Below are 24279 nucleotides of genomic sequence, written 5' to 3'. Positions count from 1 at the left end.
CGCGACACAAGATTCTGTGCATTCCTGCATTTCCCCCCCTGATTATTGTCAAAGGGAGCAGCGCCCCCAAGAGGGCTATTCTAAGGCTCTGAATCCGGTCACCCTGCAGGAGGATGGGCAGAGGTCTCGAGGGGCCGGAGGCCTCGGCTGCCCTCGGAGGAGCAGAAGCCCCGGCCCGCGTGCCCCGGGGGCTCCCCCGGGGAGAAAGAGGAAGCGGCCAGCGGGCGGCGAAGCGGGGCCGCAGACGCCGAGCGGCGGATCAAGAGGAGGCGCTGCTCCCAAGGGGACGCGGACCGGCTCCGACAGGAACGTGAGGCTGCTCCGCTTCGTCGCACTGGGAAGATGAGCGTGTCCTCGCCCCTCCGGTGGGGACCGTCGCGGCGGACCGCGGAGAGGCCGCGCGGGACCCAGCGCCGCGCCCCGGCCTCTGCCGAAACCCCGCCCCGCCCCCCGAGCGCGCACGCGCGCCCCGCAGACCCCGCCCCCGGGAGCCGCGCAGACCCCGCCCCTCGGGGGGCCGCGGCGCGCCGGCGTGACGTGGCGCGTGCTGACGTCGGCGCACGCCGAGACGGAAGAGGCGCGGGCCGGGAAAGCAGTGGCCCGCGGGCGCGGCTGCTCCGTCCCCATGGCGCTGTGGCGCGGCTCTGCGTACGCCGGCTTCCTGGCGCTGGCGGTGGGCTGCGTCCTCCTGCTGGAGCCGCAGCTGCCCGGCTCGGCGCTGCGTTCGCTGTGGAGCTCGCTGCAGCTGGCGCCCGCGCCCCCGGGACCCGGCTCCCCTGAGGGCCGCTTGGCGGCCGCCTGGGACGCGCTCATCGTCCGGCCGGCCCGGCGTTGGCGCCGCGTGGCCGTGGGGTGAGTGCCTGCGGGGCCTGCGTCTCGCGGTCTCTGCAGGAGGCGCGGGCGCTCCGAGGGCCGCCGCGGCGGAGCCCGGGCGGCTGGGGGACGGGGAGGGAGAGCGGCGCGGAGACGGGGCTTCCCGGGCGCCCCCCCGGGAGGCCCCTCGGCGCTGGCGTCCGCGCCGCCTCCTTGGCGGGAAGCGCCGGATGCCTGGGACCGGCCCGGCCCGGCCCAGCCCGGCCCGTCACTGCAGCGAGGACTCCCCGGACGCCGCCGCCTCCCGCCCGGCTTCTCCGCAGCCGCGTCTCCTCTCGATGGGACCCGCCTGACAGCCTCCCGCGAACCCCGCGCAGCCCGACGCCCTCCAGCCGCCTCCATTCCTGTCTCGGCTCCTCCTCGGGCAGCTGCCTCTTTTGCGGTCAGACGCTTGGTCTTCCTTACACCGCTCTGCCGGCTCTCGCCCTCTTCTGAACTTCTCGAGCGCGCCACCGACTTCATCTCCCTCCCGCCCCCTTGCTTAGCACCGTGGCTCGGGGACCGCCACTGTGCCGAGCGCGCTCGCTCCCAGCGCTCCCTGGGGACTTAGGCGTCGTTGGCCTCTCCCTCCAGCCCTCCGTGCGTGAAACATGCCCTCTTCTCCCTGAAAGCCCTTTCCTCCTCCGCCTCTTCAGTGACACCGCATGTTGAGGGTCCCACCCCCCCCACCCCCGCACCGCCAGTGCCTCCCTTCTTTGTATCCCTCTGCAGAAGTGTAATTGTCACCCTCGCACCGACTTTAAACCCAGTCTCGCTTCGACTTAAATAACTTAACCATCAACTCAGAAGCACCGTACCAAAAAAAAAAAGGGGGGGGGGGCAGGCCTTCTGCGAAGTACTCTGCTAGTTTTTGTGAGTGCTGGGGCAAGGCTAAGGAAGAGCCAAGTTACCCTGAAGATTAAGGGAGATAACGGCAGTCTTGCGTGGTGTCTTATGTAAAAAGCATGCAAATGTCAGGAATTTTGTTTTTCCTTTTTTTTTTTTTTTTTTTTTAAGATACTTTAAGTAATGTCTACACCCAGTGTGAGGCTCACACCCGATCCCCAGATCAAGAGTTGCATGCTCCAGGTGCTGAGCTGGGCGGGGACCCAATAGTGCTTTTTTTTTTTTTTTCTTCCTCCTAATCAGCATATCGTTTCTTCCGATGTGTCTCCTTTACCTCTTTTTTCAAGTTCAGGCCCTTTCACTTCCTTATTAGGGTTTGTTTCTTCTTTCTTTCTTTCTTTCTTTCTTTCTTTCTTTCTTTCTTTTCTTTCTTTTCTTTCTTTTCTTTCTTTCTTTCTTTCTTTCTTTTCTTTCTTTCTTTCTTTCTTTCTTTCTTTCTTTCTTTCCTTCTTTCCTTCTTTCCTTCCTTCTTTCCTTCCTTCCTTCCTTCCTTCCTTCCTTCCTTCCTTCCTTCCTTCCTTTCATTCATTCAAGATTTCTTTATTTTGAGAGAAAGAACAGGGGCATGGGGCGGGGGGCAGGCAGCCGACCCCACTATGGGGCTCCATCCCAAAACTCTGGGATCATGACCTAAGCTGAAATCGAGTCACACGCTTAACCGACTGAGCCCCCCAGGCGCCCCTCCTTATCAGTGTCTGAAGCATTCCCCCTGGCTTTACACACCTATCAGCGACTACGTAATACGTGTCAGGTCTGTGCTAGGTTCTGAGGATGCAGAAATGGGTGAAACAAGGTCCCCACCCCAATTGATGAAACTAGATATATTCACTATTAGTGTTGGGGCAGACATGACAGGGTGCCACAGACTGGGTGGCTTAACGTAAATTTTCTCACAGTTCTAGAGGCTGATAGTCTCAGATCAAGGGGAGGTGCTGGCAAGGTTGGTTTCCATGGAGTCCTCTTCCTTCCTTGCAGGTGTACCATATGGCCTTTTCTCTGGGTGCACACCCCTGATGTCTCTTCCTCTTATTATATGGACATTAGTCCTCTTGGATAATGGCTTCACTTAACCTTAGTTGTCTCCTTAAATAGTCCCTGTCTCCAAAAACAGACACATTTGTGGTTAGGGCTTCAATATATGAATTGATGGGGGGACAGGGTCACACCGTGCTGTTTACAACAATTGTGAAAAGTGCTTTGCAGAACTAGTGGTAAAAAAAAAAAAAGTAGACTTGTGTTCCAAAAGATTGCTAATTCCTCCCAGGATTGCTAATTCCTCCCAGGGTGAGGTTTTCCATTTACTATTGCTACATCTACAAATCCCCCCAAAACTTGGTAGCTTAAAACATGGTTATTTGGTGTATTCTCATGATTCTGAGACTCAGGCTTTGCTAGGCAGTTCTGACTCGAGGTCTCCCGCAGTTTCAGTCAGATTGTGTCTGGGATTGGAATCCTCTTAAACGTTGATTGTGGTTGTCCGCCACAGCTACGTAGCTTTCTCACAGCAGGGTAAGGAGACAGAATGTCCCTACAACCAGGCAGAAGCCTTAATGCCCTTTATGACCTAAACTTAAAAGCACATAGCATCACTTCCACCGCTGTCCCAGGTGCAGATGGTTTCAAGCAGATGGGACTCAGGACATACCTTGATGGGAGGATTGTCTGTAAAGAGAACACGTGGGATGGAATATCTTGAGTCCATCCTGGAAAATATATTCTGCTATAATGATTTGCATGGTTTAGGTCCTGGGAGAAGAAACAGAAAATGGGGTTTCTCCACCCAGGGGTAGGGGAGTAAGTCCACTTGGGCAGAGAGAACCAAATGTGAGGTACATAGTTTAGAAAGAGCAAGTTGAGCCTGAGTTGAGGGCAAGGAACTTCTGGTAGAGAGGGACCTTTTATACCAGGTGGTGGGAAAGCAGTGAAAGTAGGTAAATGAGGCTAAGATCTTTCTGAGAATAACTAGTGGGGATGTAAAGGGTGGGTTTTGAGTAGTGGTTCTGTTTGACGGTTTCACATCATTTGTGTGGGTACCAGACAGACATTGGTAACATTTTTCATTACCCAAAGGGATTTTCAGCCTAAAGATGGGGTTGTGCAAAGGGGTAGTTGAGAGCAGTTGCAGTACTTGTACCAGAAGTTCATCTGGAGGAGGAGGTGTCGTGGTTTGAGTTCTCGGTAGAACACGCACACACATATATTCATTTGCACTCTCACAGTGTACAATTTAATGTGGTCCATAAGGAGGAAAGTCTTGGGATCCTGACCCTAGTTAAGAGGTCATTTTAGGATCTGGGCGAAGGGAGAAAAGAGCCTTTTTTCATTGGCAGTAGTGCCAAGTGTGAGATTTGCTAATAGGTTGAATGTGGTAAAGAAAGGCAGTCCAAAATGGCAAGTTTTTTAACATCGAGTAACAGCTAACAACCTTAAGTAGGTAGATACAGATATTGTCATCCAGTTTTTACAGATAAGCACACCAGAGCTTAGAAATATTGATTGGCCCAAAATTGCCCAGCTGTCAAATACCAGAGGCACAAGGTAAGCCTGTTCCTGTCTCCATGTTCATGCCACATTGTTGCCATAAGAGACATTGAGAAAAAGGAACAAGTTTGTGTTGGAAGATAACAGGTTGGATTTCAGAGAAGGGGCAGTGCACTTGCTTATGGGATTTCAAATGAAGCTGAGCCATCAGCTGACAGGCCGAAGCTTAGGAGCATATTGAGGAGCAGTCTTGCAGGCTGTGAAGATGCCAGTAGTTAAGTTGAGGTCAGAGACTCTATGGGATTATCCCGAGAGAGAACCAGAAAGGGAGGTAAATGGCAAGGGTGGAATTCTGGGAGGCACCAGCGTAGGAGCTGGTGGAAAGGACCCAGAGGAATAAAAGATGCAAGCCCACTACCACATCTTTCTAAAACGTACCACCTCCCCGGCCTCAAAATTGGACTCTGGTGCCAAAGACTCGTTGGGTAAATGATAAACCTAGTGTTCATTCCTGGCTTCACCCTGACGTTTGACACCTATTTCACTCTATTCCTCTGTTCAACTCTCCATTCTAACTAGATCAACATTCTTATTGTATCCATACAGAGTTAATCCCTTCATCTGCATCTTTGCTTGTGCATGCTCCCAGTGAGGGCTTCAGTATCAGATAAATCTGGGTTTGATTTTAGGCTCCAGTAGCTGTGGCCTCTGCCATGGTAGTCAGCCTTCAACCTCAACTTCTCTCAGCTCTAAGCATTGTGACCACTTCTCTATCTTACCACGTTTTACAAATTGGTGTGGTCTGTCTGAAAGTGCCTGCTTTACATGCAGTGCTTCATATACCAGCCTTCTTTCTCTGTCCAGAGCAGCATCCGGAGCTCAGTCCAGAGACCACTGCCCCTACCCGTCTTGATTTCTCTTCTCTGCAGTTCTGCATCTTATGGTGATGATGATTACCTGTTGTAGTATCTCAGGTATAGTGTTAAAGCTAGGAAGAACCTAAGGAAACATTTTACAGGTAATGAAACAGAAGTGAGGTGATGAGAACCACCATCCTTGCCTTTAAAGAACTTGCAGTCTAGGGAGCACATGGGTGGCTCAGTCAGTTAAGTGTCTGCCATCAGCTCAGGTCAGAATCCTGGGGTTTTGGAATTGAGCCCCGAATCAGGCTCCCTGCTCAGTGGGGAGCCTGTCTCTCAAATAAATAAATAAAATCTTAAAAAAAAAAAAAAAAAAAGATGGGATGCCTATGTGGCTCAGCAGTTTGGTGCCTGCTTCAGCCTAGGGCGTGATCCTGGAGACCCAGGATCAAGTCCCACATCAGGCTCTCTGCATGGAGCCCACTTCTCCCTCTGCCTGTGTCTGCCCCCCCCCCCCTTTCTCATGAATAAATAAATAAATCTTTAAAAAAAAACAACAACTTGGAGTCTAGAAGGGGAACTGTGCCTCCTTCCCCCACCCCCAAGAGCCTCTGGCAGTAGACCTGGAAGCCCAGACTCCCCTGCCCTTCTAGCCCTTCCTCTTATTTGGACATTCAGCATCTGTTGCCTTGCTTTGTTTTCCAGTTATTTCATCTGTGTCTCTATTTTTCTCCAAACTCACATTATAGTCCTTTATACATTTCTTACTCAACTCTGAAATTCTGCCTAAAGTCAAATGAGCATAATTTTGTCTTCTGGTTCTTTTGCTCCCTCCCTTTTAATTCCCTGGATAATAAAGCACCGTAGGTAATGTGCTTGTTTACATTTTGGATGCTGTTGAATTGAGGTAAGTGCAGAGGAAGTTTCTTGCTCTGGTTAAAGTATAACTAGAAAACACATGGAGAAGTACTTAGTTTGGTGTCTGGCACATAGAGGTTCAATTATTTTTATTATGGAAAGCAACTGAATACATTTTTTTCCTTTGTAAGTCTTTTTCATGACGTGATGAAGGAAGGGTGGAAAATATTCCTATTGTAGTTACATTTTTTACTCAAAATTAGTTCTGTTGGGCTTTATGTTGTGTTACGACATATGCTGAACATTGCTGCTTTTGGTTTTGCTCCTTTTTTTTTTTTTTTTTTGGAACTTTTGCAAACTTCTCCATTCTCATCTTTAAAGAATCAGACCCTGTTCAGGGTCTCAGTGTATCACTGGAGATGAAGGTGATATGTTTGTGCAAGCCACTGTTTGCAAATGTGGGAATCCCTCCCTCAGCGTCTGAACTTTTGCTCTCCAGAATCAGGACCCAAATCCACTAGGAGACATTTTCCGGATACGGCTGTTTGGTGGAAATAGTATCACTCACTGTCCAACCTTGCACATGTCTGAAACTAGGGAATCTACTTCTTTCTGAGAACCCAGGGAGAGTATTTCTATTAAGAGTCTACCCTTTGGGGCAGCCCCCGTGGTGCAGCGGTTTGGCGCCGCCTGCGGCCCAGGGCGTGATCCTGGAGACCCTGGATCGAGTCCCACGTCAGGCTCTCTGTATGATGCCTGCTTCTCCCTCTGCCTGTGTCTCTGCCTCTCTGTGTGTGTGTGTCTCTCTATAAATTTAAAAAAAAAAAAAAGTCTACCCTTTGGACATCTAATGTTGCATCCAGTAGAAATAAAGAACGCCCTGTATGTGGTGGAATTGAGACCAGTTTTATAAGGTGTACTTGGTTTATGTAGGGCTGTGAAAGGAATATGTTTTAAATATTAAGCACCTGTCACGTGAATGTGTTTTATTCACAGAAAACCATAGTAACTCTTAGGTTATACTTTTCCAGTTGGCCAGAGTATGTATGTATCTTTGTTTTAAAAGAATAAGAAAATTTGAGTATTTAAATGCTGTTTGGTAGGTAAAAATCTTTTTAAAAGCATGGGATCCATAGAGGAAAAATTATAGAATCCTTATGATGGGGGTGCAGTCAGCATGTGTCATTAGGAGAGATGGGTCTCTTCCTTGCCCTCATAAACTTTGCTTGAGTGAGATCAGTGATGACTAGCCTCTGTTCGAACCTCTTAAAAATTGTTTTTTATGACAAAAGTAATATATGCCTATAAAAATCAGAAATATATCTAGTGAAAAATAAAATTTCTCTCCTTTACTCAGTCTCCTTCCTCTTAGAGTTTACCACCATTAATGAATTAATGTGTTAATTTCCAGATCAAGAGGGTTTTTTTCTTTTTAAGACATTAGAAGGGAAACATTGTAGCTATATTCGACACTAGTATCCAGTCCTTTGGGCCTTCTCTATTGATGAGTATACTGTCTACTTTTACAACTGCTCCAAATTACCCTGGAAGCCCAGCCATCCTTATCACCTGGAACTATTTTTTTTTTAGCCTGCTGTGAGCCTTGGCCTTCTCAGAGGCTTCGAGCTACCTGTGTGGTCATCTAGCCCCATTGGCAAGAATGACATCCCCAGGAGATAGAGGCAGAAATAAAAGGGAGTGTGAGGTGGGGGCAGGAAGTCCTCTTCTAGCTACCCAAATCATTTAACCGTTCTCTTGTAAGGGATGATTTTTATTTAGCAAAGTAACATTACAAATATAAGCCAGAACTTTTCTGTGCAGACCATAGAGAAGCCATGCCAGACAACCATAGTGCTTTATTATTTGGTTCCTTGGAGCCATCCAGATAATGCAGCATTGGCTTCTTACAAAACTTTTAAAGGTCATGGATTCACCCAGTGAACACCTGCCAAGTGATGAATTGTTGTAAGACTGTAGGTGTGCCTCAGTTTTAAGGCACCACAACTCTTGAAGAGTTTCAGCTGGGAGTATTTAGATATTAGGTATTTAGTGTATCTTACCACCATCCTAAGGAAAGGTATCTGATACTTGGCTTTTGACCAAAACTTCTGTTTTGCTTGCTTTCCACCAAGCAGTGTTCCTAAACATATATTAACTTAATCTTCAAAACAGCTTTGGATTAGACACCTATGTAACAGCATTTTGTAAGTGAGGACATTGAGACCTGGAAGTTAAAGTGACTTGCTCAAGTCACAAACCCAGTATGAATCCAGACAGTTGGGCTCTGCCAACATTTTCTCAGAAATGCTGTATTTGTGTTATTGAGATAGCTTTGTTCCAAAATGCTGAGCACCTATCTTTTCAACTAGTGTAAAAGTTTGCCATCCTTTTGGAAAGATTCCTGTGTTCTGATTCTAATAAGACATTTGTCCAGATAAAGGAATCTTCTTTCTGCCACATGCTGTTTATTTCCCAGTTGAGGTTTCAAATCCGCTTCATTGGTTTTTCTGTTTGAATACAGTTCCTGGAAACATTTCTGTGTTGTTGATGCAAAGTACCTGCCCTTGTGCCTCTCCTTTTTTCTTTCACACTGTCTCTTTGCTTCTTCTTTCCAGAGTCAATGCCTGTGTGGATGTAGTGCTCTCAGGGGTGAAGCTCTTGCAGGCGCTTGGCCTGAATCCTGGGAATGGGAAGGATCACAGCATTCTGCATTCGCGGACTGATCTGGAGGAAGCTTTCGTTCACTTCATGGGGAAGGGAGCTGCAGCCGAGCGCTTCTTCAGCGATAAGGAAGCTTTCCAGGACATTGCCCAGATGGCATCCGAGCTCCCAGGAGCCCAGGTCTGTTTGGTTCGCCAGCAGTGAATTAAGATAAGGTGGGGAAAGATAGCATTTTGTAAGGGTCCTAGAAGCAACCAAACAACTTTTCCTCCAGTCTTTCTGGAGGGTGGTTGTTGGGAATTCTCTTTCTGGTTTCCCTTTCTGTAAAGCTGTGTATCTGAACTTCCATTAACTCTGCTGTTTCTAGTCAGTTCAGTTCAGCCAACATTGATGAAGTATAGTGACTGAAATTTTGGTTTATCCATTAAATTGCTCTTTCTTCATATTACCCAAGCTTAAGGTAAAGATGCCTCCTCCTATTTGGATATTGCTTGTGGCTAATAACATGGTATAATCATAATATGGCGGAGTCCTTCCTGAGCAAGAGAAAAAAGCCAGACACACAGCACTGGTTGTAACTTTGGCATGGACAAGGGAGGCCTGGATCCTCACCTCTGCTTGAGTGATCCAGAGCCAGGTTCCTTACCTCAGTGTTACTGATGCATTGGGTTGGAGAATTCTTTGTTGTAGGGGCTGTCCTCCTGCACGTTGTAAGATGTTCAGCAGCATCTCTGGCATCTACCCACTGGATGACAGGCAGTAGCACTCCCATCCTCCCCTAGTTGAAATAGTTAAAAATGTCTCCAGACATGGTCACCTGTTTCCAGGGTTGGGGAGAGTTTAGGGAAGCAAAATCGCATTGGTTGAGAAGCACTGGTCTAGATCAGTGGTTCTCAGACCTGAAACACAGAATCACTTGGAGAGGTTATTGAAACAACTGCTCTTAGAGTTTCTGATTCGGTAGGTGCAGGCTGGGACCCAGGAATTCACTTCCCTTCTGGGAAGTTTCCTTGATGCTCTTGTTCTGATAACCCTGTTTTGAGAACTCCTCGCCTACAGGGTGGAACCTGTCAGAGATGGACAGAACTTAGGGGTCCCCAGGCTCACATGATGATCATAAAGCCTTGGGGTCCATGTGGTCCAGATACTTTCTTGAGGTTCACAAAGCAAGAGGCAGAGCTGGGCCTGCAGACCCAGGCTCTCACCCTAGCATACCTACTGCTACGCATGCCCTCATGCCTCTTGCGGCTGGAATTTGATTGTTTATTTCAGCGTCCCTCTACCCCTCAGTTCTTTTTACTCACCTAAATCCTGCTTTGGCTAGTCTTCTCAGTCTGGATGTGATTCTTGCTAGAGAGTTCCTGGGTTTTTTTGGTTTTATTCATTCATTCATTCATTCATTCATTCATTCATTCATTCATTCGAGGCTTAGAGAAAGAGGCAGAGACATAGGCAGAGGGAGAAGCAGGCTCCCCACGGGAAGCCGGATGCAAGTCCTGGGACTCCAGGATCACACCCTGGGCCGAAGGCAGGTGCTCAACCATTGAGCCACCCAGGCATTCCACTCAGGGAGTTCTTTTAATGCTATTTTTAATTGGTACCTTTCACAGGCCATCCTTTATGACCACTTTTATTTTGAGAACATTTAAGGTTTTAAAGTTCTTTTTTCTTTTGAAGCTTCCCATTTGAACATTAGAAGTAGGCACGGGCGTTACCCAGCTGAGTTTGTAAAGCAGACAACAAGCTTTTAAGATGTCAGCTGCAATCATTTTTATAGCTGAGCTCACTGAGATTCTGATCTCTTATGAAAGAATCTGGGTAGTTCTAACATGATGACTAGTTGCTGCAAAAAGTCTTTATGGTCATAGTATTTGAACCACTAATTCAGTTTCTATTCTTTTCTGCCTTGATCCTGGCTTTTGTTTCATAATGCAAAAAAAAAGTTTTTTTTTTTTTGTATAAAAACTTCACCCAGCTTTTTTGATTGTCCAAGTTCTTTCTTAAAATTATGAGTCCTAAAATGTACTTCCTTACCTTCCTCCAGGGTGACACTTCACTTGGTGTTTTTTCAAACTCCCTTAAACCATAAGCAGATTCATAAAACAGTCATTAATAACTATTACATGAGGGTAGCCTGGGTGGCTCAATGGTTTAGCGCGGCCTCCAACCCAGGTGTGATCCTGGGGTCCCGGGATCGAGTCCCACATGGGGCTCCCTGCATGGAGCCTGCTTCTCCCTTTACCTGTGACTCTGTTTCTCTCTCTCTCTCTCCCTGTGTCTCTCATGAATAAATAAATAAAATTTAAAAAAAAAAACTATTACATGAAAAATTTTAAATCCACTTCATAGAATCTTAATATTTTCCCCCAAGATTTTTAGTAAATTCTTCTGGCCATCATGGGCAAATAAAAAATTCATGCTAACATGAAAAGACCAAATTTTAGCCTATATATCACAGAAAGCTTTAAATTTACCTATAGAAAGCTGTAACTGTTTACCTGAACCTGGACTTTGGTGAACACAAAGCTTAGGATGAAAGCAAGGTCTAGAATCTAGAACTGAATTGTTTAGTCTGTGCCTCTCCATACTGCCAAGGACTGGAAGGTGAGGTGCTGGCATCCCATCCGGGTAGGAGTCTTGATTAGGCCTCTCAGTTTTCACAATAGAGCATCAGCCTTATCTCCTGCTTGTCAGGTGTCCAGAGCACATGGATCCATCCTTAGTCAGCAACATGGAATACCAGTCTTGAGTCATCTCTCTCTCAAGGACCAGGTCTGTAGCTGAGAGAGGTGGTATTTAGGAACTATTATTCTATTTTAGGGCCCTTTACCCTTAGACTTGCTCCCAGGAAACCCTTTATGTTTTCTAACACCTTTTTCTCGAAATCTAGCAACAAACATTGCTAGATTTAAACTGAGCATTTACTATAAGAAGACAGCCGGTCCTGTCCTGAGGGAGCTAGTCTTGCACCCTGATGACAGTAGCCCAAGTGGGTAGGACTCTAGCGGAGGTTTGGTATAGGGGTAGCAAGGGATCTGTATTCCTGTCTGGGAGGGGCGCTGTAGAGGCTGAGGTGGCAGTGAGGTAAGGGGACAGCAAGCCTGGCAGAAGAGGTGAGTGCAACTGATTCTTGAGAAGTAATTGGGGATTTTCCAGTGCATGAGAAAAGACAGGCATCCTGAGCAGAGGAATAGCATGTGCTAAAAGCACAAAGAGAAAGGCAGGCTCAGAGAGCTGCCAGCATGGTGTGGGAGGGAAGCACAGGAGAGGAGGGTAGAAGGGAGGGGAGATAAGGAAAGGCCTATATGCCTCACTTTTGAGTTGGATTTTAGTTCATTGTGGTATCGATTGAATGATTTTTAGGAGGACAGTGACGCAGTCATACACTCATTTTAGTAGGACTGTGGCATAGAAGATAAGATCTGCCCATGTTTTTCATGTTTCCTTTATCTGTCCTGGCTTCCTGGAAGCTCAAGGCCAGGTTTGATCTATAGTTAAGACTGTTAGACTAATTTTCATGGTTCGTGTATTTGTTTTTTTTCACCTCTGCTTATAATTCATTGTTAACCTAGGAGGTTAACGATGTTATTAACCTCATCTATGTGTCATTGTTGTAAACCAGCCACCAATTTTTTTTGGAAAAAAAAGACTATAAATTCAATAAACTAAGAAATTGCTAAGCTTGGGTAACATGGTTTGCTGAAGTACTGTCTAATAACCTTGAACTATCTTACAGCACTATGTAGGAGGAAATGCAGCTTTAATTGGACAGAAATTTGCAGCCAACTCAGAGTTAAAGGTAGGTCAAATTCCCAAATTAAAACCTGTATCTTTCACTAGTGTTTCAATAATTTCAGGAGCAAGAATGAATATTCATCTTATGGACCACCTAGTATGTTCCAGACCTTAGGTCTCTTGTTAGGAGCCAGTATAGTAATAGTGAGACCGGAATAATAGCTAATGCTTCTTTAGTGCTTACTGTGTGCTGGACGGTGCTTTACATAGATAATCTCAGTTCTAGCAACAGCTGAGGCTAGTTGGTGCTGTGGTTGGTACTCCACGTGGAGCTTGAATCATAGAGGGTCACAACTAATCAGAAATGGAACTATTCTAACCTATGACTCTAGTGCCCACATTCTTTTTTTTTTTTTTAATTTTTATTTATTTATGATAGTCACAGAGAGAGAGAGAGAGGCAGAGACACAGGCAGAGGGAGAAGCAGGCTCCATGCACCGGGAGCCTGATGTGGGATTCGATCCCGGGTCTCCAGGATCGCGCCCTGGGCCAAAGGCAGGCGCCAAACCGCTGCGCCACCCAGGGATCCCCTAGTGCCCACATTCTTAAATACTTTATCACGTGATGGTTAAGAGGCTTTGGGCTCTGGAATCAGTATCCAGGACTGGGGAACACACAGTGAAGGGAAAAAACATACTTGGCTGTGTTGATGAGCCTGAATCCAGAGTGTTGGAAATGAAGGCCTCTAGATAGAGGTCAGTAGAGCGGTGTCTTCAAGTCTTAAATCATTTGGTTTAAACAGAATTGAAAATGACTGCTATGTTCAAAATGACATGTGACTAAGAAGGTCCTCTGCTATGAGTTAAGTAGGTCTGAGGGGAGGAGGCCAGCAAGGAGTCCAACTGTAAAATGATTAAGGTTTGGATTAGAGCAGCCAGAAGGGGAGAAACATGTATCTAAAGCCTACTAAAAATGGACTCACTTCAGGTGTTATTAGGTGGCTCAGTCGGTTGAGCGTTTTGACTCAGTTTCCACTTAGATCATGATCTCAGGGTTATGGGATTGAGCCCCACGTTGGGCTCCATGCTGGGTGTGGAGCCTGCTTAGATTCTCTCTCCCCCTTTCCCCCTTCCCTCCTGTGTGTGTGCAGTCTCCTCTTGCTGTCTCTCTCTCTCTCAAAATAAATAAATAAATAATAATAATAAAGAATAACTAAATAAATAAATAAATTGAAATCACTTGGTGCTAGACCGTATGTGAGGACAAAGAAGATAGGCTTGACAAAGATGATTCCAGAGTAAACAAACTTGAGAACTGCAGAATAGATGTGGCTACTGGTAACAGATGGGGGAAACCATGAATGGTCCTCAGGTTTGAGGGAACCAGCCTGAAAATAAAAATACGGGTCGGGGACACAGAATCAAAACCCTACAGATACCCTGAAATACAGATAATCAGCTGTTTAAGGGAAAAAACACATAAGGAGCCACACTACATCCAAGAGATGGATGTGCATAGATGTAGAAAGTATATTAAAGTATGAATGTTGGCATTTTAATAAGAATTAAAGTTTTCATGAGATATTAGGGTGGAAAATAGAGATTTTTTTTTTTTTGCAGCCACTGTCTTTATAGGTGGTAATTAACTCCCAAGTAGAGATTAGAAATTCAGGGCTGACTTTCAGAAATACCAGTGGTTAATGGATAGAAAAGAAGATCAGTTTGAAGCTCATTGGAGCCCAGGCTCTTGCCATCAGAATCCTGGTCCCCAAAAGGCCATTCTCATGACCCTGAGAGGTAATTCTGGCCTCTGAGAGGACAACACCCTAGAAGTCCTAGGTGAATATAAGATTTACCTTTCAATACTGACCTCTTCAGAGGCCAGCATTTGCTGTTGGTTTCTTGAAAGGCTGGGCCTATAGCCAGTTCAATTGGAAGGCATCCTGGTAAAATAAGTCTGGCCTTTGTAGGAATTTGAGGAAAGAAAAGAGATATCTACACAATCCTTTCAACAATCTGAAGAAGTAAGGTATTATCACCCTTTTACTATTTTATTTTATTTTATTTTATTTTATTTTTTTATTTTAAAGATTTTATTTATTTATTCATAGAGACAGAGAGAGAGAGAGAGGCAGAGACACAGGCAGAGGGAGAAGCAGGCACCACACAGAGAGCCCAATGTAGGGCTCAATCCCAGGTCTCCAGAATCACGCCTTGGGCTGCAGGCGGCGCTAAACCACTACGCCACCGGGGCTGCCCCTATTATCACCCTTTTAAACATGAGTAAAGAGGTCCAGAGAGGTTAAGTAGTGTGCCCCAGGACACATAGCCAGGAAATGATTGAGCCAGGATTCAAACTTCGGCTGTGCCATGGCCTCGCCACCCCATACTGCTCTATTAGTTTAATCTGCTAAAATGCTTCTCTACATGGACAGAGTGATTATCTGAGAACAACCAGAGATTAAGGACTAGATATTTTCCAATCATAATAAAAATAATAGTTAACACTTACATAGCTCTTACTATACGTCAGGCACTGTTTTTAGTGGTTTGCATATGTTAATGTATTTAATCTTATAATGCCCTATAAGAGAAGTCTATTATTATCCTCATTTTGTAGATAGGAAAAATGAGGCACGAGAGAAGTTAGAACTGTTCAAGGTCATATACCTAGTAAGGAGTAGAGCTCAGAGTCCACACTTTTAATGGCCATGCTATATTGCATCTCAGAAGTCGACCCTGGTGAATATAGCAAAGGCAGATTTAGTGGACTAGAAACTAGATTTCAGGGAGAAAGAGTGCCTATAAAAAAATGTTTTTATGTTATTTAGCCAAGATTAGGAGTAGATGTTGGGTTTGGTCAAATGAAGAGTTTTCACTTTTTAGTTTGATATGTTGTAATTACATTGGTTTTCAAATGTTAAACTAACCTTGTATCCTTAGGATAAACCACACTTGGTTTTGATGTATTTTCCTTTTTATATATTGGTGGATTCAGTTTACTAAAATTTTGCTTTAAAAATTTGCATAGTTTCCATGGGGGATGCTGGTTTGTATTTTTCTTGTATATCTGCCTGGCTTTGGTATCAGGGTAATACCTTACAGAATGAGTTGGGAAATGTGTCAGTATTTTCTAAAAAGAGTTTATGTAGAATTGGTATGATACCTTTCTTAAATGTTTGTAGAATTCACCAGTGAAACCCTCTAGGCCTGTAGTTTTTGATGTGGGAAGGTTTTTAACAACAAATTTGATTTCTTTAATAGATCTGGAGAAATTCAGATTTTGTATTTTTTGAGTAGGCTCTAATAGTTTCATCTTTCAAGGAATTTGTCCATTTCATCTAATTGTTGAATTTATTGGCATAAAATTAATTGTAATATTTTCTTATCCTTTTTAAGATCGGTAGACTCTGTAGTGATGTTAACTCGCTCACTATTGATATTTGTAATTTGGGTTGTTTTGTTCCTGGGAAGTTCATCTTGGTTTTCTTTCTTTAATTGAAGGACAGTTGACAAACAATATTGCTTTCAGACATACAAGGTAGTGATTAGACATTTACATACATTACAGAATGATTGCCGTGATAAGTATAATCATCTGGCACTATACAAAGATATTATAATATTTTCTACTATATTTCCTATGTTTTCAATCCCTGTGACTTATTTTCAACTGGAAGTTTGTACCCTTTGATCCCCTTTACCAATTTTACCTATCCCCTACACCCTTCCTTCTGGCACCCATGAGTTTGTTCTCTGTATTTAGGACTTTTGTTTGTTCATATGTTTTGCTTTTTTAGTTTCCACATAGGAGTAAAATCATGTGGTATTTGTTCCTCTGACTTGTTCACTAGCATAATGTCCTGTAGGTCCGTCCATGTTGTTGCAAATGGCAAGGTATCATTCTTTTTTATGACTGAGTAGTATTTTATCGTGTGTGTGTGGGGGGGGGTGGGTGGGTGGGTGTGTGTCCGTCCCAAATCTTTAACCATTCATCTATCAATGGTTATTAGGTTGCTTCCATATCTTTTGGCTATTGTAAATAATGCTGCAGTGAACATAGGGGTACATAAACCTTTTTTTTTTTCTTTTTTTTTTTTTAAGTAGACTTCATGACCAGCATGGAGCCCAACTCCAGGCTTGAACTCATGTCCCTGAGATCAGGACCTGAGCTAAGGGACACCTAAGTGGCTCAGCGGTTGAACACCTGCCTTTGGCCCAGGGTGTGATTCTGGAGTCCTGGGATCGAGTCCCACATCGGGCTCCCTGCATGGAGCCCGCTTCTCCCTCTGCCTGTTTGTCTCCTTCTCTCTGTCTCTCTCATAAATAAATAAATAAATAAAACCTTAAAAAAAAAAAAGACCTGAGCTAAAATCAAGAGTTGGATGCTTAACCAACTGAGCCACCCAGGCACCCCATAAATATATCTTTTAGAATTAGTGGTTTCATTTTCTTTGGGTAAATACCCAGAAGTAGATATGCTGGATCATATGGTATTTCTATTTTTAACTTTTTGAGGAACTGTACTGTACTGTTTTCCACAGTGGCTGTACTAATTTACATTCCTGTCAGTGGTGTACATCAGTCTCTTTATATGCTTGTCAATACTTGATATTTCTTTTTGATACTGGCTATTCTGAAAGGTATGAGGTGATCTTTCATTATGGTTTTGACTTGTGTTGCATTTCCCTGATGATTAGTGATATTGAGCATCCATTTTGAGTTTACTTTTGTATATGATGTAAGAAAGTGGCCCGGTTCCATTCTTTTGCATGTAAATGTCCAGTTTTCCCAACTAATTTGTTGAAGAAACTGTTTTCTCCCCATTGTATTATATTCTTGCTTCCTTTGTCATATATTAATTGACCATGTAATCGTGGGTTTATTTCTGGGCTCTCTATTTTGTTCCATTGATCTTTTTTATGCCAGTACCATACTGTTTTGATTATTATAGTATTGTGTAGTATAGCCTGAAATCTGGGAGTGTGATTTTCCAGCTTTTAGCTATTCGGGTCTTTTCTGGTTCTATATAAATTTTAGTATTATTTGTTCAAGTTCTGTGAAAACATGTTATTGGTATAGCAAATAGGGATTGAATTGAATCTGTAGATTGCTTTGGGTAGTATGGGCATTTTAATGATATTAATCTTTGCATTTATTCATGTCTTCTTTGGTTTCTTTCATCAATATTTTATAGTTTTCAGAGTATAGGTTCTTCACCTCCTTGGTTAAATTGATTCCTAGACATTTTATTCTTTTAGATTCAATTATAAGTGTGATTTTTTTTCCTTAATTTTTCTGCAAGTTACTGTTTAAAAATGCAACAGATTTTTGTGTATTTGTGTACTGCCACTTTACTGAATTCATTTATTAGATCCCACAGTTATTTGGTGGAGTCTTTGGGGTTTTCTATATGTAGTATTATGTCATCTGCAAATAGTGACTGTGTTACTTCTTCCTTTACAGTCTGCATGCCTTTTATTTCTTTTTATTCTCTGATTGCTATGGCTAGGGCTTCCAGTACTAGAATAAAAGTTGCAAGAGATGCATCCTTGTTTTGTTCCTGATCCATTGAGTATGATAGCTGTGGGTTTGTCATATATGATGGCCTTTATTATGGTGAGTTATGTTTCCAATGTACCCACTTTGTTGAAAGTTTTTATATTAATTTTGTCTTCTGATTGGTTGCAGAAATTAAACCATTCTTGCATCTCTGGAATAAATCCCACTTGGTTGTGGTGAACGATTCTTTTTTCTAATGTCTAGATTCTTGCCTTATTTTCCAGAGTCAGGATTTCTAACTATCTTGCCAGAACATGCGCATTTGAAATTTTATTGTTTTCTTTTTTAATCTTGTTTTATCCATCATTCTTAGCTGTTTTCTTTTTCAATTCCGGTTAGTTAACATATGGTGTAATATTAGTTTCAGTAGTAGAATTCTGTGAGTTTGTCACTTACATACAAAATTAACAGGCAGCCCGAGTGGCTCAGCGGTTTAGTGCCTGCTTTGGCCCAGGGCGTGATCCTGGAGACCTAGGATCGAGTCCCATGTTGGGTTCCCTGCATGGAGCCTGTTTCTCCCTCTGCCAGTGTCTCTGCATCTCTCTCTCTCTCTCTTTCTCTCTGTCTCTCTCATGAATAAATAAAACAAAAACAAAATTTACATACAGAATCCTCAGAAGTGTCTTCCTAATACCCATCCCCCATTTAGTCCATCCCCCTGCTCACCTCCCTCCAAGCAAACCTCAGTTTGTTCTCTATAGTTAAGAGTCTGTTTTATGATTTACCTCTCTCTTTTTTTACCCCTATGTTCATCTGTTTCATTTCTTAAATTCCACATATGAGTGAAATCATATGGTATTTGTCTTTCTCTGACATATTTCACTTAGTATAATATACTCTAGCTTCGTTCACATTGTTGCAAACGGCAAGATTTCATTTTTTTTTTATGGATGAGTAATCTTCCATTGTGTGTATAGATACATACAACCCCCACGACTTCTTTGTCCATTTACCAGCTGATGGACATTTGGGCTCTTTCCATAATTTAAATATTGTTGATAATGCTGCTATAAACAGGGTGCATTTGTCTCTTTAAATCAGTATTTTTGTATCCTTTGGGTAAATTCCTAGTAGGGCAATTGTTTGGTCATAGGGTACTTCTATTTTTAACGTTGTAAAGAACCTCCATACTGTTTTCCAGAGTGGCTGTATCAGTTTGCATTCCCACCAACAGTGTAAGAGAATTCCCTTCTCTCTTGCATCCTGGCATTGTTCAGTCTAGCCATCCTGACAGTTGTGAGGTAATAGCTCATTGTAGTTTTAAGTTGTATTTCCCTGATGAATGCTATTGAACATCTTTTCATATGTCTGTTAATTTTTTTTTAAGATTTATTTATTTATTTATTTATTTATTTATTTATTTATTTATTTATTTATTTTATTCATGAGAGACACAGAGAGAGAGGCAGAGACGCAGGCAGAGGGAGAAGCAGGCTCCATGCAAGGAGCCCGATGTGGGACTCAATCCCCGGTCTCTAGGATCCGGCCCTGGGCTAAAGGCAGCGCTAAACCACTGAGCCACCCAGGCTGCCCTTAAGATTTTATTTATTTATTTATGGGAGACATGGAGACAGAGGCAGAGACACAGGCAGGGGGAGGAGCAGGCTCCGTGCAGGGAGCCCGATGCAGGACTGGATCCCGGGTCTCCAGGATCACACCCCGGGCTGAAGGCGGCGCTAAACCACTGAGCCACCCGGCTGCCCATGTCTGTTAATTATCTGGATGTCTTCTTTGGAAAATATTCATGTCTTCTGCCCATTTCTGAACCATATTATTTGTTTTTTGTGTGTTGAGTTTGAGTTCTTTATAGATTTTGGATACTAACACTTTATCAGATATGTCATTTGTAAATATCTTCTCCCATTCTATAGGTTGCATTTTAGCTCTGTTGATTATTTCCTTCACTGTAGAAGCTTTTTATTTTGATGAAGTCTCCATAGTTCATTTTTGCTTTTGTTTCCCTTGCCTCAGGAGACATATCTAAGAAGTTGCTACGCCGATGTCAGAGGTTGCTGCCTTTGTTCTCCTCTAGGATTTTTATGATTTCAGGCGTCACAATTAAGCCTTTCATCCACTTGAATTTATTTTTGTGTATGGTGTAAGAGAGTAGTCCAGTTTCATTCTTTTGCATGTTGCTGTCCAGTTTACCCAACACGAAGAGTCTGTCTTTTTCCCATTGGGTATTCTTTCCTGCTATGTCAAAGATTAATTGACCGTACATTGTGGGTCCATTTCTGGGTTTTCTGTTCTCTTCCATTGATCTAAAAACATATCTGTTTTTATGCCAGTACCATATTGTCTTGATCACTAGAGCTTTGTTAAATACCTTGAAGTCTAGAATTGTGATGCTTCCAGCTTTACTTTGCTTTTTCAAGGTTGCTTTGGCTATTCGGGATCTTTTATGGTTCCATACAAATTTAGATTGTTTTAGCTGTGTGAAAAATGCTGGTGGTATTTTGATAAAGATTTCATTAAATGTGTAGACTGCTTTGGGTAGTATAGGCATTGTAACAGTAACAATATTTTGGTTCTTCCAGTTCATGACCATGGAATGTTTTTCCATTTCTCTGTGTCATTTCTATTTCTTTCATAGGTGTTCTGTAGTTTTCAGAGTACAGATCTTTTACCTCTTTGGTTAGATTTGTTCCTAGATATCTTACAGTTTTTGGTGCAGTTGTGTTAGACTTTCTGTTTCTTCCTGTTTCACTCTTGGAAGATCGTTTCTAGGAATTTGTCCATTTCTTCTAGTTTTTTGGCACATAATTTTTCTTGGTAGTCTCATAATCCTTTGTATTTCTGTGGTGTCAGTGGTGCCTTCTCTTTTTCATTTCTGATTTTATTTGAGCCTTTTTTTTTTCTTGATAATTCTGGCTAAGAGTATATCATTTTTGTCTTTTCAGAGAACTAACCCTTAGTTTCACTGATCTTTTAGTCTCTCATTTATTTCTGCTCTGATCTTTGGTATCATTTCCTTTCTGCTAACTTTGGGTTTTGTTTGTTATCCTTTTTTTAGTTCCTTTAGGTCAAGGTTAAATTGAGTTTTTCTTATTTCTTGACATAGGCCGTATTATAAACTTCCCTCTTAGAACTGCTTTTGCTATGTCCCAAAGATGTTAAAATACTGTTTCCATTTTCATTCATCTCAAGGTTTTGTGTTTTTTGTTTTTGTTTTATCTCAAGGTATTCTTTTTTAATTTCTTCTTTTATTTCTTTGTTGGCCCTCTGGTGGTTTAGTAGCATGTTGTTATGCCTCCATGTGTTTGGTTTCCACTTTTTTTTTCTTGGAATGGATTTCCATTTATCATACCATTGTAGTCTGAAAAGATACCTGACCATAAATAGGAAGAATATCACAGGTATGGTCAGCGTTCAGGGGTTTGGTTCCCAGATTGTATCTCTCTCCCCTCTGTCCTTCTCAGTAAGTCTTTTTCTTTGTGTCTTTGACATGGAAGAGTTGTTCTCCAAATCCTCAGGTTGTTCTCAGAGAGGGATGCTCTCTATGTAGTTGAAGCCTCCGTGTCTCTGTGGGAGGAGGTGAGCTCAGGATTTTTCTATTCTGCAACTTCCCTTTGTGATTTTTTTTTCTCGATCAGTTTGCTTAGAGGTTTATCAATTTTATTGATCTTTTCAGTAAATAATGAGTTTTAGGTTTCATTGTATTTTCTGTTTTTTTTTTTTCTTTTGTATTTCATTAGTTTTGTTTTATATTGTTTAACTTGCTCTTCTTTTTCTAGCTTAAAGTAGAACTTGAGGTCATTGATTTGAGACTTTCTTGTTCTCGGATATAGGTGTTTAGTGATATAAATTTCCCCTTAAGTACTTCTTTAGCCATTTCAGATTCTGATACATTGTAGTTTTATTTTCATTCAATTCAAAGTGCTTTCTAATAATCCTGTGATTTCTTAAAATGGGCTATTTGATAGCCCATCCATGAACTATTAAGTCTGACATCTTGCTCTTTGTTTTCTGTTTGTCCCAACTCTTCCTTTTTTCCTTTTTCTGCACTCTTTTTGAGTTATTTTTCTGTGCTTTCATATTATCTTCTCTGGCTTATTAGCTATAATTCTTTGTTATTTTAGTGGTTGTTTTAAGAGTTCTCATGTATGTGTTTAGCCATCATAAGCTATTGTCAGGGATCGTACCTCATTTATAATTTGAGTACTTTATAATGAATAGGTGCTTCCATTTCTCTTCTCTGGTCTTTATATTGTTATTGTCATATGATTTTCTTCTGTGTCTATTGTAAACCTCATTCTGTGTTGTTAATATTGCTCTTTAAACAATTGATTAAATCTCTCTTTTAGAGAGATTTAAATATGTAGTTACCCAGAGTTACTATTTCTGGTGCTCCCCCATTACTCTGTTTAGATTTTTATTTCCATCTGGCATCAGTTTCCTTCTGCCTGAAGGATTTCCTTTAACATTTCTTATCGTGCAAGTCTGCTGCTGATGAACTCTTTCAGATTTTTGTAATATCTGGGAACTCTTTTAGGGTAATTTGATGCGGCATTTGTAGGTCTTACTGAGTTTGGTTTCTTTCCTGTTAGGGATCACTGTCTTTTGTTGCTAAATGTCCAGATGTTTTGAAAACCATCGTTTCATATATTTTGTCTGTTTGTTGTTGTTGTTTTGGGCAGGTGGTAAATTTGGCCCATGTTCTCTCATCTTGGAGGGTGAAGTTTGGCCAGGAATTAGAGAAAAGAAGTAAAGTGGTAGCTGTACAAAAGCAGTTAGCAAGTAAAATGCCTTTTGAAGCTTCTGGGAGGAGCATATTAAATCCACAGTGGTGGTGATCATCTCTGAGGACTTTCCTTAGTGACCCCTGTCTAAGCCCCGTTGTTTGGTAGTTTTGAGCATGTTGGCTTGGCTTGAGTGGGATCCAGAGCTTGCATGGCAGGAGCAGCAGCTTTTTGGAACTGAGGAACAGCAGCAGATGTGAAATAACTTCTAGAAGAAACAGCCAGGGAGAGACCCAGGTTGGAGTCGAAGAAAGGGTTTGGGAAAAGTTGGAGAGTACCTCCCCACAACTTGGTGAATTGAGGTGCTCTTTAATTCTTATCTATGGAAGACTTTTCTGCTCGCATAACAGCTGAGTATAATGGGGAGGCTGATCCCACAAATTAGGTCCTGTGATTAGGGAGCATAATGTGATCGTGAGGCTCTTTTCTATACCATGTAAAATTCAGACAGAATTGTTTTCATCTGACTGTTCTGAGCAGACAACGTCCTGTATCTGTTTGCCTACATAGGATGAGTGAGTAATGAAAAGAAAATGGGGGTGGGGGTGTCTTTGTTTGGTTAGCCATAACAACAAAGTGCCATCGGCTGGGTGGCTTCAACAACAAAAATTTATTTTGGCACAATTTTGAGGCTGGAAAGTCCAACTTTGGGGATCCAACAGAGTCCAGTTTCTGGTAAGGACTTCTTTCCTAGCTTGCAGTCACCTTCGGGTGTGTCCTCACATGGCCTATCTTCAGTGGGTGTGTTGGAAAGAGAGATCTCGCTCTCCCTTTTCCTTTTCTTATGAGGCCACCAATCCTACTGGATTAGGACCCTCCTCCCCTATATGACCTCATCTGACCTTAATTACCTCCTAAAAGCCCTATCTCCAAATACTGTCACATTGGCAATTAGCCTTCAACCTAAGAATGTGGGGGTTGGGGGACAAATATTCCGTCACTTGCAGAGTGTATGATTCCACAGCTACATAGGCATCTAACAGGTGTGATTCGAGTCTTTAGTCAACCCCTCATTTCTGGTGGCCATTCTCTCTAGAGGCCCAAGCCCTGGTAAAAGCCCCTTTTATGACATACCTCCAGACCAAAAGCTTTCAGAATTAGATTTGAATTCTAGTGTCTTGTTGAAATGGATAGAAGTGGCCTGGACTTACCTTTTCAGTTACTGTCGATTCTGTAGGAAAATGATGGGTCTCCTGACAGATTTCCTGTATCTTGTCTCCAGGTGCTTCTTTGTGGCCCAGTTGGTCCAAAGCTGCATGAACTTCTTGATGATAATGTATTTGTTCCACCAGAGTCGTTGCAGGAAATGGATGAGTTCCACCTTATTTTGGAATATCAAGCAGGTAAGAGAAATGAGTAAGTAACGGTATGAGACTAGGCGGGGGACTGTGTGTTGTCCAGCTGAGGTGTGACTGTGCTAGAAATTTATCTTTGTAAATTGGCAGAACCTTTTCTTGCTTGACCGAAGGTTTCCTGACCTGGTTCTGCTGAGCTGATGCTGGCCATTGTCTTGAGAATAGAGAGAATTTGAGCACTGAAGAAAATTCTGAGATCTACAGACAGAACTGATCTGAACCCTGGAAATATCAGGCTATAGGAAAGCTGGCATCTTGAATCAAAATGAAA

The 24279-nt window shown here is 42.8% G+C and overlaps 1 protein-coding gene across 3 annotated transcripts in view; it reads left to right on the top strand.

Moving 5' to 3' along the window:
* Positions 1-557: 557 nt before the first annotated feature.
* ADPGK (ADP dependent glucokinase) overlaps positions 558-24279 on the top strand; it is a 32393-nt gene continuing 8671 nt past the window's right edge. For 2 of the 3 annotated variants that reach the window (XM_025472242.3, XM_025472241.3), the window contains exons 1-4: positions 559-852; positions 8573-8798; positions 12355-12417; positions 23876-23996. In XM_025472242.3, the coding sequence (XP_025328027.1) occupies positions 626-852; positions 8573-8798; positions 12355-12417; positions 23876-23996 (637 nt within the window). In that variant the 5' untranslated portion in view covers positions 559-625. Of the gene's footprint in view, positions 853-8572; positions 8799-12354; positions 12418-23875; positions 23997-24279 lie in introns of all 3 variants that reach the window. The other variant, XM_049104345.1, reaches the window with a different exon arrangement.

Source organism: Canis lupus, chromosome 30, assembly GCF_003254725.2.
Source record: "Canis lupus dingo isolate Sandy chromosome 30, ASM325472v2, whole genome shotgun sequence".
Taxonomy (NCBI): domain Eukaryota; kingdom Metazoa; phylum Chordata; class Mammalia; order Carnivora; family Canidae; genus Canis; species Canis lupus.
This window is presented reverse-complemented; position numbering and strand designations above follow the sequence as displayed.